Here is a 17,551-nt window from a genome sequence, read left to right as displayed (position 1 = left end):
CATTCACGTTCAACAAACAAACATTTTACAGTTTTTGTAATCAAACCCACAGACTTGGACTCGGAAAGCGGGGTCGCTGCCCACTGGGCCAATCGACGGATGATTATGATAATATGAAGAATATATGAAAACCTTCAAAAGATTTTTGGAGCTGCAAAGTGAATTTAGACTGTCTAACGTAGAATTGTTTTTTTTTTCAGATCCCCCTGGCGCTCCCTACATCGAAGGTTACGCGGAAGGTGAAACCGTACGTCGGGGGCAGAGCCTAGAGCTGGTCTGCAGAAGCCGAGGGGGTAACCCCCCAGCACAGCTCATATGGTACAAGAATGGGGAACAGATCCGGATGGCTTACAGGTGCGTAAAACTTAAAGTCTCTTCAAGTTACCAGTACCTTCGCAATATGTGACAACTTGGGTTCAGTTACCAAATAAGCCCAAGATTTCAGTGCCCCTAAACGAAACATACCTTCTAAGATCTAACAAAATGTGAACGATAATGTTATTATCTTCTTTTGTACTAATAGGTACTTGTTTTTTTGGATAGATGGCCAATTCAGAGTAACCATGAAAAAAACTAAAAAAGCCTCACAAACAGACAGACTTAACGTTTCAAAGCCACGCGAACACTACGTATACCTATATGCACCTAGGCGTAAATATAACGTTCGAAAACAAATGCAAAACTAACCAAATCTCAGACACTGATTTTTAAAAACTCTGTTCCCGAACTGTAGTCAACTCAATCAAAAAAAGAAACCGAAAATAAAGAATAAAAAGTGCACTGCATCATTCGATAAACCATATCGAAATCCTATAAAAACTCCGAAGATACAGCGAGCTGCGGGGGGCAAAAAACACCCCCCCACTCAGTGCCCCCTATGCCTCACCCCTTAGACGTTTCAGGGATCGTATTAAGCTGGCAACAGATAGGGCGTATGTCCCCTTGATTTATGTAGCTGTACATTTAATGATGGGAAACAGACAGTGAAACAATATATCGATAAAAATATTGGAAGCTTAAGTTGAGCCGTTGCCATCTCCTCTACATCATGGTTGCCTAGTACATATGGCTTCTAGTTATAATTTATGAATCCTTTACTTTTTATCCCGGGAAAATAAACGGTTCCCACGGGATATGTTAAAAACATGTATACAGAATACAATAAACTGGCGAGCATGTCGAGGTGATCGGTGACGTTAGCCTATAAGTTTTTTCGAAAATCGCTCTAACCACTATACTATCGCTACTTTTGGGTTATAAACCTTAAACATACCAGTGGTTTTACGGTTGAACGTCGGATAAGGAAATAATTCTCAGCTTTTATCTGTATTATGTTATTATTTTTTCTTTTGGATTATATTAACTTTGGCGTAGTGTTAGTTTTATTAGGATCGGTTTGGCAATTTCTAAGATAGCATCTTTATTGCAAGCGCCTTTAAAACGTATTCAAGATGTAAGCCGTAATTCCTTTTTTAAACGTTTTTACGTATTGGTTGATTTTCTTTCGAAATGTTCTTGTCTAACAGTCAGCCTTTCGAATTTAAACGTAAACTTTAAAATTGATCCTTATCTCTGAAACTTATTTGGCCAGAAATAGCTTCAGCTAAAATATTTGCCGACGTACAATAACTAAAAACTGCTCCGCGTATTTACGAGGAAAGTTATATTCTCTGCCAGACGCTATTATAGAAAACAATGGTGGAAGCTTTTAAAATAATACTTTTTTTTATTTTATTATTATTATTCTGTGACAAGTTTGCTTCGCTGCGATCTTTTCTGGTGAGTATTTATTTTTCTACTACTAAAGAGTACCAGTATGATACTATATGATGCTTTTGGAAAATGTTTGTTTGATGAAAATTAATGTTTTTCAGTCGGGTGTGTATCAAATTCAAATTTTTTCGAATTCAAAATTTCTTTATTCATGTAGGCCTATCACAGGCATTTATGAAGCGTTCATACATATATGTTTACATAATTAGAAGGGGATGGTGATAACTTCGTACGCCAACTTAAACCTAAAGCTACGAGGGTTCCAAACGCCCTGGTCTAAGAAGAGCCCACAGCAAACTTAGCTGGGTAATTTATTTTTTTTGTTATCACCATCTCACAGTTTATTTATATTAAGCTATGAAGCTAGAGCAATTCACACCCAAGCTTTTTATCGTTCAAGTAATCCTTAATATTATAATAGGATTTTTCTGTAAGCTTACGTTTCATATAAACTTTGAACTTATTGATGATGTCTCTCAATATCTGTATTTTATAAGTATTTATGTATATTATTCATCAAAATTAGGACCCATAACACAAGCTGAGCCGTCTTAGGCTGCATAATCACTTACCAGTTGAGATTGCAGTCAATGGCTAACTGGTAGTGGAATAAATAAAAAATATTCGTTTAGAAATTGTGAAACAGCTGATCGAAACGTAACCAAATTCTTATAACTAAATAACTTCGCTATAGTGAATTTAAAATACATTCATACCACCGCCGCACCGCTACCCTCTCACATGGTAAAGGGTGCACCAACGAAAACAGTGTTTCCATTACTCATTGAATGTTTTAAGGCGATAATAAATAAACAAAATATATTAGCTAGATATCTTTAATTTGTGTACTTTCAAATCAAGAGTGAATAGGCAACTTATAGGCATCTTATATCTTATATCAAGCACTTGCCTATATATATATATATATATATATATATATATATATATATATATATATATATATAAATAAAAAGGAATACAGGTGTTGACACCTATGTTTTTTTCTTAGTACGTGTAAGTAACATTTTTTTCCTTGCGTATCTATGTTAGGGTTTTTAGTAAAACATACAATAACGAAGCTTAAATGACAACCTATATATTTAAAATAGGTGCCAATCCAAAAGTGCACGCCTCATAATCTCATTTTTTTCACAATAAAATTGAATTTTTTTTAACTGAAACTTTCAATACTCATTAAAAAATTTTTTTTCATATTAATTATTATTCATTTTTTGTAAACAAGACACGGGAATGTCATAATGATTGCACATTGAAAGTTACAATTAATATTAGCTAGAATAATTACATGGAAATTTAACGACAGTGAATTGAACGCTCATATTAACTAAGAAATTATGTCGTGTGTTACTTTAGATAATTAAAAAAAAAATATTCCGATACGATCATTTTTTCGACCAATTTTGATGCCACAAACACCCGTCCATACACGGACGTCCAGAAAAGATTATGTTTAATGTTATTATTTACTATGTTAAACAAAAAAATTGTTATTGAAATGTATTTTATGTGCCTGACAAATTATTTGACTTGATATTAGTGTACTCAAATTAACCTGTAAGTGCAATATAAATAACAAAAAATCAATTTCAGTTTCGAGAAAAATGCTTTTTTTGAAATGTCGAGAGTAGAGCACAACCTCAACGCTTCGCTTATGAGGCGTGCAAAAAAAAAGTATTAATTTGTATGCCTTTATTCGGACCTGGAACGGAATCTTGGACTTCCTAACCATAAGGCCAGCATGCACTGCGCAAGAAAATTGGGCCAAAAGGTTAAACCACAGTTATAGTCCAATCCGATTATAATTGCTCCGAGTATAAAACGTCTGGAAGTTATAATTCCACTTGGTCTTATTGCATGCATTCAAATTTAAATAATGTATGCAAACGACTCCGGGAACCACTGCTAAGGCAATTGTGAACAAAACGGTATTCTCTGAGATTGCTAAAATTCCATATTATCTAAAAGAAATTATACTTTAAGGAGCAAATCATTGTAACTCACTAAAAAAGTTCAAAGTTTTATAAAACGTAATATTTTAGAAAAGTCCTATTATAGTATAAAGGACTACGTAATCGATAAAAAAGCTTGGGTGTGAATTATTGCTCTAACCAGGTTGCTCTTCTAATATGTTTCAATGGTAATAACAAAAAAAAACACCCGACTGAGTTTGTTGTCTTCTTCTTAAACCAACACGTGTTTGGAATCGTCGTAGTTTTAGTTTTAAGTTTACGAATATGGTTATCGTCATCATCTCACTACCGTGTAATTCTCATGTAATCTACGCATCAAAAGTGCAATCTATGGGCCTACTTGAATAAAGATACATTTGACTTTGACTTTGTTAACTGATTTAAAATGCCTCGGAGGCCACTTTAAGCTGCCGAGCTGTTATAATCACTAATATGTGATTACAGTCGCTGAAGCCCGCCAAGTCTCATTAGAGCAGCGTGAGTGCTCTCTTCTATAAGAGTGATTTTATAATCATAAACGTTATACAATTTTTGCTTAGACTGTGTTTTTTTCATTAGTTTTTAAAACGTAGTAGAATTGTGACTGTGTACCATATCTTTATATTCAACCGAAATATTACTCAACGGTTATTTTTACGTATGCAAAAACATTGATGTCGTTTTATCGATATTGATTTTTATCGATAACATTAACTTTTATCTTCCTTCTATCTATTCGTACTTGGATGAAATATTAAGCTGAGACTTTTCCTTTCAAAATGCGTCCGTTTTCAATTTGTCTTATCGATTACAAGTCATTTTAGGGATTACGATTCAAACTTAGGGCTTCTTCTCACTTGATGTTTAGTTGACAGTGGAATTTTCACTCGTTATCACACGCAATCTTGTACAATAAGCAGGTGTACACAATACACAGCCTTGTGCAGTGCACAGATGTGTACAATACGCAGCCATGTAAAATACGTAAATGGGTGCAAACGCTGTCTGTTACATACAACACGCAAATGTTTCCAATACGCTGTCTTGTACAATACGAAGATAAATAAATAAATAAATATACTCCGACATTACACACATCGCCATCTAGCCCCAAAATAAGCGTAGCTTGTGTTATAGGTATTAAGATGACTGATGAATATTTCTATGAATAATATACAAAATTCTTATAATATACAGATAAACACCCTGACACTGAAAAATATTCATGTTCATCGAATAAATATTTTCCAGTTGTGGGAATCGAACCCACGGCTTTGGACTCAGATAGCAGGGTTGCTGCCCACTGCGCCAGTCGGCCGTCAAAATCGACAGATGTGTACAATATAGCGGCTTGTACATTACGCAGATGTATTCATCACACATATATGTTCAATACGCAGTCTGCAGAATACAGAATACAAAATACACTGTCACTGCCTCGTTATTACCTTTTATTTTTATGGGTCGTCCTCTGGCGAAATTTCCGCACTAGCCCTACCTCCGCCGACGCTACGGCAATCTTTCTAAGGATAGCATTAATACACCTTCCTTAAAAAAATCTCCTTTTCTCCTTTTTTTATTTTAATGGGTCAACTTAAGAGTAAAACAATTTACGACAACTAGGTCACTCCTCCCCTCCACCTCATCTCAAACCACAGAGTTTATGTGACCTTATGAGTATACCTGCGCTTAGGGGATCCCTTCAGTCCAACGTTGGACTGTTATAGGATATTAATGATGGTCTCAAAAATCTTTTGAATATATAATTGTCTATATTTATATATTTTGTATATTTATATATTTTGTGTATAAACCAGCACTTCTTGTTATTTGGTCGCATGCTGGTCGCAAATCTAAACGCTGCAAACGACGCGAGTTAGACGCGGCGATTTTGTCTTCGCTTCACCAGCAGGATGCTTAGAAACCAATTAGGGGTATGAGTTCAGTAAACTGTCTGGAGCGAGAACTTATCTGTAATAGATTAGCACTGCCATTAGCTTTTATCTTAAACGTAAAGTAGCAAGAGCTTACCGGTTGAAAAAACGTTTTTTTTTTGTCAACGTTCTTCTTTTTTAATAATAGCTTCATCATCATATCAACCCAATACCGGCCCACTTCAGAGCACGGGCAAGTTAAGCCCCAGTCCACCACGCTGGCCCAATTCGGATTGGACTCCACACGGGTGTGAAAACATGATGGCGAACTCGCAGGCATGCTGGTTTCCTAAGGATGTTTTTCTTAATAATAATTAAAATTTATAATAGAAAAACCTTTATTTTTAAGGCAATTTCTAATGACAATCTGGTTAGAGCAATGAATCACAACCCAGCTTTGTAGCAATTACGTAGTGATACTGTAGTAGAAATTTTTCCAAAATCTTTCTTGATCGATATCGATAATAGTCGTGTGTACATCACTTAGCCATATAAAACTGTATTAAGACTTGCGCCTACTCGACGATGGAACCTGATTTACAGCGCTCGCTAACTGCAAGCTAGTGATGTTATATCGTTACCGGTGCACCCCGCGCTAGTGTTGTTACGCAGTTATCGATTTATTGCGACGCGTTACAGTATTAAAGGCGACCGCAGTAATGACTGTGCTGTGAACGTTTAAACGAAGTTTTCATTTAGATTCATTATAGTTCATAGGTCAATTTTCTCTTGTCTGGTCTGGTGGGAGGCTTCGGCTGTGGCTAGTTACCACCCTACCAACAATTATGTGCCGTGAAGCGATTCAGCGTTCGTACGATGATGCGTAAAGACCGATTAGGAGTATAGGTTTAATATAACCGTATATATATATATACCGCCTAACAGGTTAACCCGTTTCCATCTTAGACAGTGTCAAGGAATTTCAACTTGAAGTGAAAAAAAACAACTTATTAACAGAAGCCGCTAATTACAAGCTAGTGATGTTTTATCGATAACGCCGCAACCCGTACTAGTGTAGTTACGTAGTTATCGATTTTATTGAGATGCTTTATAGTTTTAGAGGTGGCTGCGGCTATTACTGGGAGTTCTGAACGGTTTATAAGTCTTTATTGGAGTTCTCGTTTAGTTTTATTAAATTTCACAGCATCGGGAGGTTTATCAGGTAATCATCATGATCATTCGCAGTCTAATAACATCCCACTACTGGGTGCAGTACTCCTCTGTCATAGGAGGGAAGGTTTTAGAGTATACCCACCACTGCTTCATATGCAAGTTGGTGGGCTTAAACGGCGATTAGCACAAGTTAGACTTGATGACTTTAACCGGGACCAGTATCTTAACGTGCTTTCCAAGGCACGTGGGATGACATCAACAATTTCCTAACTCCGATACCTCCTTTTTAATATTCATTTAACTACATTCGTTACCCTAGAATATATTTGATCCTAAAACTTATTACTTCAAAGGTAGATAAATGCACCACTACGCCAATGAAGTTTACAAAACTATTTTAATTATAGCCAAAACAATTCTTAATATCCCCGTAAAGAGTACTGAAAAACATTTAATTAATTTAAACACAATTCACCAGTAATTTAACCCCACAATTAGACAACAGTTAACTTTACAAATTACCGTAAAACGACCCTAGCCTCCATTTAATCTAATCATACATCGCAATCTAGAACGTACACACACAAATATTTCTTTTCATCCCTATTTTAACCCCTATTTCAACCCCTTTTTTCGATTCAAAGCGCACTCTCGCATTACCAACTGAACGGCCTAACGATAACAATTCAATTTTATCGCGAGACGATTTTATCGATAAGCAAATAAAATCGAATCATTTACAGTAATCCGTTTAGATAAAATGTTTCTATTTACTCGATGGTAAATAAATTACAGCGGTGATAGCTCAGTGGTTAGACTTCGACTGCACTTTCAGGCGCCGAGTTCGAATCCCAGTACCTGTAACTTTTCTAAGTTTATTAAAAGCAATAACTTGTTTCAACGGTAAAGGAAATCATCGTGAGGAAATATGGGATTGTTACTTTGCGAAAATCCATAATATATGATGAAAATTAAGCTTAATTTGCTATACTCCGCGAACAGCAGGAGAATCTGTATGGTGTAATTTATAATTTCCTCGGCAATAATAATAATAATAAAAAAATTTACTACGACAATATACACATCGCCATCTAGCCCCAAAGTAAGCGTAGCTTGTGTTATGGTACTAAGATGACTGATGAATATTTATATGAATAATATACATAAATACTTTGAATATACATATATACACCGATGCTCTGAAAAACATGCTCATCACACAAACATGCTCATCACACAAACATTTTCCAGTTGTAGGAATTGAACGCACGGCCTTGGGCTCAGAAAGCAGGGTCGCTGCAAACTGCGGCAATCGGCCGTCGAAGTTTGCCACTTTCTGGCGAGCAATCTTATTACATATTTAGAGTTTATATTACAAATTACTGCGTATTTACATTATTTTGCAATGTTAACGTTTTCCTTAAGAATCGCATAATTAATGTGTTTTATAGCTCATTGGATCTTTTTACAACAGATTTATCCTAAGCTAGAACTAGGCTTAAAAGGGTCGGTGATTAATTAGTCTGATCTAATGAATCTTATCGCAGACGATTAAGTCGACAATCGTTATAAACGCCAAATACTCTTGTGTATATGTTTGACTGTCGTTCACGACGTCTTGGATTTGATTCTCGGGTCAGCCCAAAATAGTTTAACGTTAGGTTTCTATTAGGGCATTATCAGTACTACCTATACTATCACTTGAAAGTTTTAATAATAGTTAAACCTCGCCTAGCAATTATTTTTTTTATAAATAAATATACTACGAACCGACGCATCACCATCTAGCCCTGAAGTAAGGGTAGCTTGTGTTATGGGTACTACAATAGCTGATGAATATTTATGACTGTAATATGCATATTTACTTAATTTAATACTTAATTTACTGCCGTACTAACAAGATGCAAAATAAATAAATAATATATAGATAAACATCCCGACACTTAAAGACATTCATGTTCAGCACACAAACGGCCGCGGCGGCCGATTGGCGCTGTGGGCAGCGATCCTGCTTTCTGAGTCAAAGGCCGTGGGTTCGATTCCCACAGCGGGAAAAATTTCGTGTGATGAACACGAACGTTTTCTAGTGTCTGGGTGTTTATATTTATAGTATAAGTATTTGTGTATATTATTCATAAAAATATTCATCAGTCATCTCAGTACCATAACACAAGCTACGCTTACGTTCGGGCTAGTTGGTGATGTGTGTGTTGTCGTGGTATATTTATTATTATTATTTATTTACAAGCATTTTCCATTTGTGGAATTCGAACCCACGGGCATGGACTCAGAAACCAGGTTCGCTGCCCACTGCCCAATTTGGCTGTCAATATTATAAGAAGGCCTCTCGTATTATAAGAAGGAGGGATTACTCCGTATAATACGAGAGGCCAGCATTGAGACATTAATAGGCTGAAGCCTAAGTGAAGATTCTGAACAACTCTCAAAAGATTTTATCGACACGGCTATTCTCACATCACTAGCTCGGTAAAACGACGCAATAATATTTTATTATTTCTTTGTAACTTTTACCTGGATGTTCTCCGTGTCCGGGGGCTTCCCAGATCGATCCCGGTCTATTATATAGAGCAAGAGGCTACGTTATTGTTTGATATTGAATCAGTACGAGTTTAAAAGGATACAAAGGTAAAACAAAAGTTTTTTTTGAGTTCTAGCATCATCCTCATTATCGTATCAACCCATTACCAGCCCACTACAGGGCACGGGTCTCCTCCCACAGGGAGATGGGGTTAAGGCCGTAGTCCACCATGCTGGCCCATTGCGGATTGGTGGACTTCACACACCTTTGAGAACATTATGGAGAATTCCAGGTATGGTAGGTTGTTTCGGAGTTTTCCTCTACCGTTTTTCTTCTTTTTTATGTTTATAGACGAGCGCTTGACTGCAATCACAGAAGACGCGCTTACCTAGAAGATGCCAACTCACTCTTGATGTGAAGGTACTCATATTGTAGGCACTGGGGAAAATGAAAGCTGGAAGGGCATTCCAGGTCCTAGCGGTGCGGATCAGAAACGAAGATGCCAAGCGCTTCGTACACGTCCGCGGTATATCGACCACGTAGGGATGCAGATCCTAACGGTGCCTCGCGGTACGATGGTAAAAAGGCGAGGGGGGAACTAGATCAAATAGTTCTTAGGCACACTCTCCGAATTATAACCTATAGAACACCGAAAGGCAGGAAGTGATAATTTGAATTGCTTAAAACGCACATAACTTAGAAAATTAGAGGTGCTTGCTGGTATTCGAACTCGCCCTCGAAAGTGCAGTTGAAGTCCTACCCTCTGGGCTATCACCGCTTCTATTAATTGGTAAAGTAAAAATATTAAGACAAAAAAGTTGGAGGTGCTAAATAGAACCCTCCGTTAGGAAAAAAATGTTAACGAATAGGCTATCGACGGCATAGGTTCAAATAAAACGTACACATTTTTTCACTGCAAAACCTTATCTCTGAATATCCTCAAACCGGAAATTAGAATGCCCAGAAGATATTTATTCGTAACCGCCAAAATGGGGACACAAATCTTTGGGGACATTTGCACAAATCTTCGCCCGGCGTTTACTTTCGAAGTTATCGGGGCATTAGTACAATACTCGTGATAAAAGTCCCCGCACTTTATATCAATTGCCATTAATAACCCATTCCGGGTACATAATGTACGTATCATCTGGGCACGGGCCTCCTCTCTCGTAGGGGCATAGAGCTAAGACACACCACGCTGCTCCAATGTGGGTTTGTGGGCTAATGTATACTTTATGGATAGCTGCACTGCCCAATATAGGATTATTTTGGCATTTTTAATTACGTTTTTTTCTTTCTTTTTTAAGCGCGTTCTGACTTGCTATGTTAGCAAACCTCTTATCACGTAAGTTATGAACATACAGGTTAATTTGCTACACTCCGCGAAAAGCAGGAAAATCTGTATGGTGTAATTTATGAATTCTTCAATCTTTATATCTACTTGGCTTGAAATATATCGAAACATATAACCTTGTTAAATCAATTGTAAATTAAATTGCAATAATCAGTTAATAATTGACCAAAATACAACAACAACATGCTCACATATACACCCAGTCACACATACACACACACACACACACAGTCACACACACACACACACACACACACACGCACACACACACTAGCGTACCCAGCCCCCTTCACCGGGCTAGAGTTTGCTTTATTTTATTTAAACATTAAACTTATATCATTAAATTTTTAATTTAAGTCTCGTAATGTATTAAATCATTTATTTCTCTCCGTATTCATTCTCTTCTATTCTCTTCTCGAGCGGGTGAAGATCATTATCTACACCCATGTACACCCAACAATAGAATATCATCGTAGTAAATAAAAGCTGTGTATTTGACAGTTTGACAGTTCAAAAATAGGAGTGCTCCGATCGTCCCCAAACTTGACAGGATTACTTGCCAGGTCAATCCGGAGATTCCCTGAAAGTTTCATTGAAATCGGTCCAGCCGTTTCGGAGCCTATACGGAACATACCCACACACTTTCTTTTTTATATATATATATATATATATATAGAGAGAGAAAATATACATAAGTACTTATAATATACAGATGAAAATCTTATTTTGATAACACAACCGAAATAAATGAATAATTAATTATAACAAACAATGCTTTTGGCGATTCACAAGATAACAAATAAAGGCCTATTTTGATTTTGAATAAAGCATTATTTTGAATTTGAATTGCTATTCAAACTAATTATCAGTCTCAATCACCAGTGCTTTTATGTAGGTATTTTCCTTTAGCGAAACGGCGGGGCTATTCTCTATTGTGAATAACATTGATGCTATCGCAGCGATGTTGGTTAGCATCGAACTAAATCTATCAAACTCATTTAGCTGAATTTCTCTTTAAAACCAGCGCTTTTTATCGTTATATACCTATATATTTCTTGTGTGCGTGTGTACGTAAATATGTGTAATTTGAATGATTTTCTTGGTATAAGTTTGTGTGGCACCCTGGATTATTTAGATTCAAAAATTAGCATGACAGATGGCGCTGGGGTCCACTATTATATATATATATATTATATATATATACTATATATACCACTATTATATATATTATATATAATTATAAGCTAGTTTACACGATGTATACAATTATAAGCCTTTAATAAATAAATAATATATATATATATATATTTATTTATTTATTTATTAAAGGCTTATAATTGTATAATTGTATAAGCTAGTTTTTTTTTATATTGATTAAATTTTCTTTGCCTAGAGTTGTACCGAGAACTTAAATTTTAAGTAAGAAGAGACTGTAAGTTTTATGAAACTTTTCCTTTTGCGGGAAAACTTTGTTAGTCTCACTGGGTATCAGGAATTCTACCTATAAAATGCTCATGCGCAAATATTATATTTAGAGTGAAAGTCAAATTCAAATGTTTTTTTATTCTAATATGGAAACTAAATAGCCCATAAATGGCACTTATGAAGTGTACATTAAGTACATAAAAATGATGGCGATAACTTGAAATACTTTCTTAAAGCTATGGAATAATCCAATTCAACGACGAACTCGTCGACGATACTAAAGTGTTAGAGAATAACACGGCGCAGGAAATATTCACGACGGCTGAACTTGACAAGTGATCAAAGGCTGAATGGAGCCAGTGAGCTTCGTTTGTAACTTGGCGGCGGTAATCAAAGGCTAGTTATGGCGGGTGCGATATGCCCGGTTAAGCAATGAGGAGACAAGCGAATGGGTGGATGGACTAAATAACTGTCTTGTTTCACAATAAACTTATATTGTCGCACAATGGATAGTTAAAACAAGCGTGCATTCATCACACAGTTTCACCCTTCGCACATTATCACCCATATATATAAAGACAAGTAAATAATTTTATTTATTTTTTCTTAATTTCGTGGCACATTATCACTATAACATTAGTAACTAAACAATGATAATTTATGGATAAATACTGGGGTTGCGAGTGATATGTCCAGTAAGTCAATGCGACGATGGAGCGTGTTTCAATGTACAAAAAACGTGATAAACCTAGGTCGCACAATTTCACTCACCGCAAGATATCACAATATCACTCTGGATATGCTAATATTTCAAAGATTGTATAAAATTCTGGTCTCTTCAAAGCTCCTTTAACTCGTTTAACATAAAACGTAAAAAATATAGGAAAACACAATTTCACCCACCGCCCAATATCACTTTGCATATGTAAGTTGAGGTCACGGTAGTCCTCGCACCCATTGGCGCATGGATCGGAAAGAGTTTGATGGACTTGGGGTACTTTTGACACGCCTAGTCACAAAAAAGTTTTCCTGGATGAACAGGGTGAAAGCGTTTGCACCGCACCTGGGATGACCTCTAAATATTACTATATTATAACTAGAGTTTTGTTAAAGTCAAAGTCAAAGTCAGAGTCAAAAATATCTTTATTCAAGTAGGCCACAGGTGGCACTTTTGATGCGTACATAAGAACCACACGGTAGAGAGATGATGGCGATAACCAAATTCGTAAACTTAAAACTAAAGCTACGAGGGTTCCAAACGCGTCCTGGTCTAAGAAGAAGCCCACAACAAACTTAGCCGGGTGTTTTTTTTTTTTTGTTATCACCATCTCACAATGTCATTTTAAATTATTAGAAGAGCAACCTGGTTAGAGCAATAATTTACACCCAAGCTTTTTTATCGTTTACGTAGTCCTTTATACTATAATAGGACTTTTCTATAAGCTTACGTTTAATACAAACTTTGAACTTTTTAAGAGACATCTCCAAGATAAAAATAAAGTAGTCGAAAGCGAATGAAAAATAAAGAAAGAAACAAAAAAATATAACTTCCGTAAGGAATGATTTGGGCTTAAATAAATTAATAGGTACCCGGACAAACGCAACATATCGTGTGCACAAATCTTATCACGGTTCTAACGCCATTTTCTGAGCACTAGCTAAACAGAAACTTTGTAGTCAAATTTGTAACAGCATTTCGCAACATGTAAAGGCGACTTCCATCTGGCTGTAGTAATTAAGATTTAATCGTACGTTAGTTCGACTTAGCCAGGGCTGTCACACATCCCGGAAAAATTTTAAGCATCCCGTTTCATAACTTTGAACTAGAATAGCAATGACAATACCTTCCAGATTTTAACCGCAAGATTAAAAAACCAATAAGTATAACAATAAATTAAAACACATTAAACAAATCGTGGTTCCTACACTATTGATGAATTCCTTAACGACAAGGCTACTTGGAAGCAGGCCACTCCGCTCTCATCGCTCACAAAACAAAAACTTTAACTTTAAACTTTAAAATGATGTTGGAAAAGAGCAATCTGCTGAGTTTCTTGCCGGCTGTTCTCAGTGGAATCTGCCGTCCGAACCGGTGGTAGAGTCACTACAAACAGACTGACTTGACGTTTCAAAAGTGCTTATTAATTAGGCCTACTTGAAATAAATTAATTTTTAATTTGAATTTTGAATTTGAATAAACGAAAGTAGGTTTATTTAGCTTGATCTTCCTTGCAACAATTAGTAATACTAATAATTATTTGTAACAACACTTCGCAGACGTGTAAAGGCGACTTACAAACTGCATTTCGATATAGCCAGAGTTATTACATGTCGCGGACATTGTATCACTCGTGTGGTAATGTAATAAACTTGTTAGGGCTGAGTGACTAACACGTCCCGAAAAATGTAAAAATACCCTGTTTCATAACTATGAAAGAACAACGGCAATATCATTACCTACTTAATATTAAACGCAAGGGACAAGGTAGAATAATGTCCTACCAAAATTACAATTAATGTAAACGTGAGTTTTTTTCGCTTAACCTCCTTGTCTCAGCAACTTTTACATAGTAAATAATACGGGCAAAGCTGTGGGTAGGTCTAGTCTTAAATAAAGTCGTAAACACAAATCCTAGCACGGGACTACATCGAAAGGCCAATTTCTAAGCACTAACTAAACGAAACGTTGTCGTCAAATTTGTAACAGCATTTCGCAGACGTGTAAAGGCGACTTCCATCTAGCGGTAGTAATTAAGATTTAATCGTACGTTAGCTCAACTAAGTCAGGGCTGTCAACGTCCCGGACATTGTTCCACTTGTGTGGTAAGGAAAATAAACTAGTTAGTGTTGTTAGTGGGTATTCAGGAAGTGCCAAATAGTATCATCACACATATACCATACAATATAAATATAATAATGGGTGTAAAATTTAAAAAATATCGAAAAACGTTAAAAAAATCGTTGACATATTAGTGTAATTTTCTAAATCATTCTTTGCTTTATGAAATTGTATTGTTTGTTTTTTTTTTAGTATATAATTCGAGTATTTACAGTTAGTGGAATTTTATCCAAATTGATACGATTTCGATATTTGATATCGATATGTCGATCAAGGAATAAAAATACATCGATGTTTTTTTTCTAAAAGCCTAGTTTTTAGTACCTGATATACGAGAATCTTAGAAATAAAGAGTGCTTTAACAATCTTAAAAATATTTTTTTCATGGTAACTAAAATAAAATGCGTAATGTATTCTATCTTATTCTCTCGCAGACTTATCCTTTACAATATGTTTCTTTCTTTGTCGTGACGCAATTTTCTTTTCATCGAGTTTCACTTTAAAAATTAACAGAAACAGAAATTTATCAATTTAAACAAACGCGCATTCGCATTTATGATTTTAATATAGATTTAACAAAATAGTTTTCAGTAAAAATGTTCGCCGATTTAAATAGTGCATTCGTGCCAGCCCTACGCTAAGTGTGTATTCATAGAAATGCTTGGATATTCTCTTTGAGTCTCTCACTGTAGAAATTAAACGGATTTTTAAAAGGTGGGCCCGGGAATCTTTTCAGCGAGATGTTTTTCAAAGCGCGATACTGATCGCAAAAGATGGCAGATTTGGTAGAAAAAAAATTGCCTTTTTTGCGTGCACCGCTCCCTCGGACTTTATAATTTAGCTCAAGTACTCCATTCATTTAGGTTTTTTTTTCGAAAAGAAACCGTTAAAACGCATCCTAACAGCAGCTTCGCTAAAACTGTTTTTTGTGAGGAACTATTTTAAGCGATATTTCTATCTATGGAAATAAAAAGATATAACGTAAAAAATTATGAAGCGGCGATAGCCCGGTTGGTAGAAGCTCCACTAAACTTTCGGCGGGGCTGAGTTCGAATCCCAGCACGCACCTACAACTTTTCTAAGTTATGTGCGTTTTAAGTAGTTCAAATATAACTGGCTTCAACGGTGAAGGAAACCATCGTGAGGAAACCTGCATGCCTGAGAGTTCTACATAATGTTCCCACGTTGTGGACCACGGCCTTAACCCCTTCTCATTGTGGGAGGAGACCCGTGCCCTGTAGTGGGCCGGTAATGGGTTGATATGATGATGATGATGATAAATTCCAGTGCCAAAATTAAAAATCATCATCAAAATTATTTTCATAATTTTTTTTTTTCGCCGTCACCTCTGACATTGTGTAAGGGACCTTTGACATGGTGTCGAAGACCTTCTTTATGCGACTTTTGCTCTGAATAAGTGCTTATGATTGTCGTGATATGGTTATGCTACTTTGCTTTTTTTTTTTACTGCCTTTTAACTTTTCCTTCTACCGAGTCAGTTCGCTGTCTTCAGGAGCCCTGAGTGCTCCGTCAAATGATATATATATATATATATAACATTAATTAATATATATATTTATATAACATTATGAGTAATATTCTTTTACTCCTTAAATAATACCAATTAATTGATTATTTTCTTTTTTTTTTTATTATAATTTTTAGTATATTTAATATTATTAATAATTATATTTTTAATTATAATTATAAATACGAAATTTGTTTGTTTGTTTTTCCTTCCTTCGCGACCTAACTCCAACCAATTAACTTGATATTTGGAATAGAGTTTTTATAAAGACTGAGAGTAAGGTACTTTTAACCAAGGAAAACAATTTCCTAGGGATCAAATACTGTAATAAACCGACACGATAATGCGGGCCACAGCTTATTTTAAATAATCGGGTCATCGATATATATGTATTGACACACATATATATACCTATATATATATAAATTGGCAGCAATTTACCGCCCGAAAACCGATTTATTTTTTTCCTTATTTATTTATTAAGAGCACGGATAACATGCATATTACACGTTTTTAAACACAGCACACACACAAAAACATGGACTGATATGCACGTCAATTACAAGTACACATAACATTCACAAAGCGTCGTGTAAACTTAATTTGACAAAAAATTTAACTCAACGATAAGTGTTCGCTGAGTTTTTTTCTAAAAGCTGGTGAGTCATGGGAGATATCGATGATATCGATTAGGGGCAAGGTGTTAATACAACAGCCTATCATCTTAGAATGCATCGTAAGTTATCACCAGATTACACTAGGGCTAAAATGTGGAAGAACAAAAATTAGACACCTTACCGATTTTGAAACAGCTAGGCTTGTTTATTTCGCATACTTTAACAGTATTATGTCCAATGGGATCTTGCTTGAAATTTAAACAAATAGGTATTCTTACAGTAGCTTCGCAATATATTTATAATAATATAGTCTTTGTGAGACAAAATATTACTCTTTATAAACAAAAAGCTGAAATTAACAATCGACTTACCAGAAACGGACATAAATTAGTGATATCTGCATATCGTCTGCGAAAGGTGCAGAACTCCTTTGTGGGGTTGAGTATACGCTTTTACACC

The 17,551-nt window shown here is 35.7% G+C and overlaps 1 protein-coding gene across 2 annotated transcripts in view; it reads left to right on the top strand.

Annotated features, from left to right (window-relative positions):
- LOC120634824 (nephrin) overlaps positions 1-17,551 on the top strand; it is a 391,882-nt gene that overhangs the window by 269,598 nt on the left and 104,733 nt on the right. For both annotated transcript variants that reach the window (XM_039905648.1, XM_039905647.1), the window contains exon 8: positions 201-354. In XM_039905648.1, the coding sequence (XP_039761582.1) occupies positions 201-354 (154 nt within the window). The remainder of the gene's footprint in view (positions 1-200; positions 355-17,551) is intronic.

The sequence above is a fragment of the Pararge aegeria genome, chromosome 25 (assembly GCF_905163445.1).
Source record: "Pararge aegeria chromosome 25, ilParAegt1.1, whole genome shotgun sequence".
Classification (NCBI taxonomy): Eukaryota; Metazoa; Arthropoda; class Insecta; order Lepidoptera; family Nymphalidae; genus Pararge; species Pararge aegeria.
This window is presented reverse-complemented; position numbering and strand designations above follow the sequence as displayed.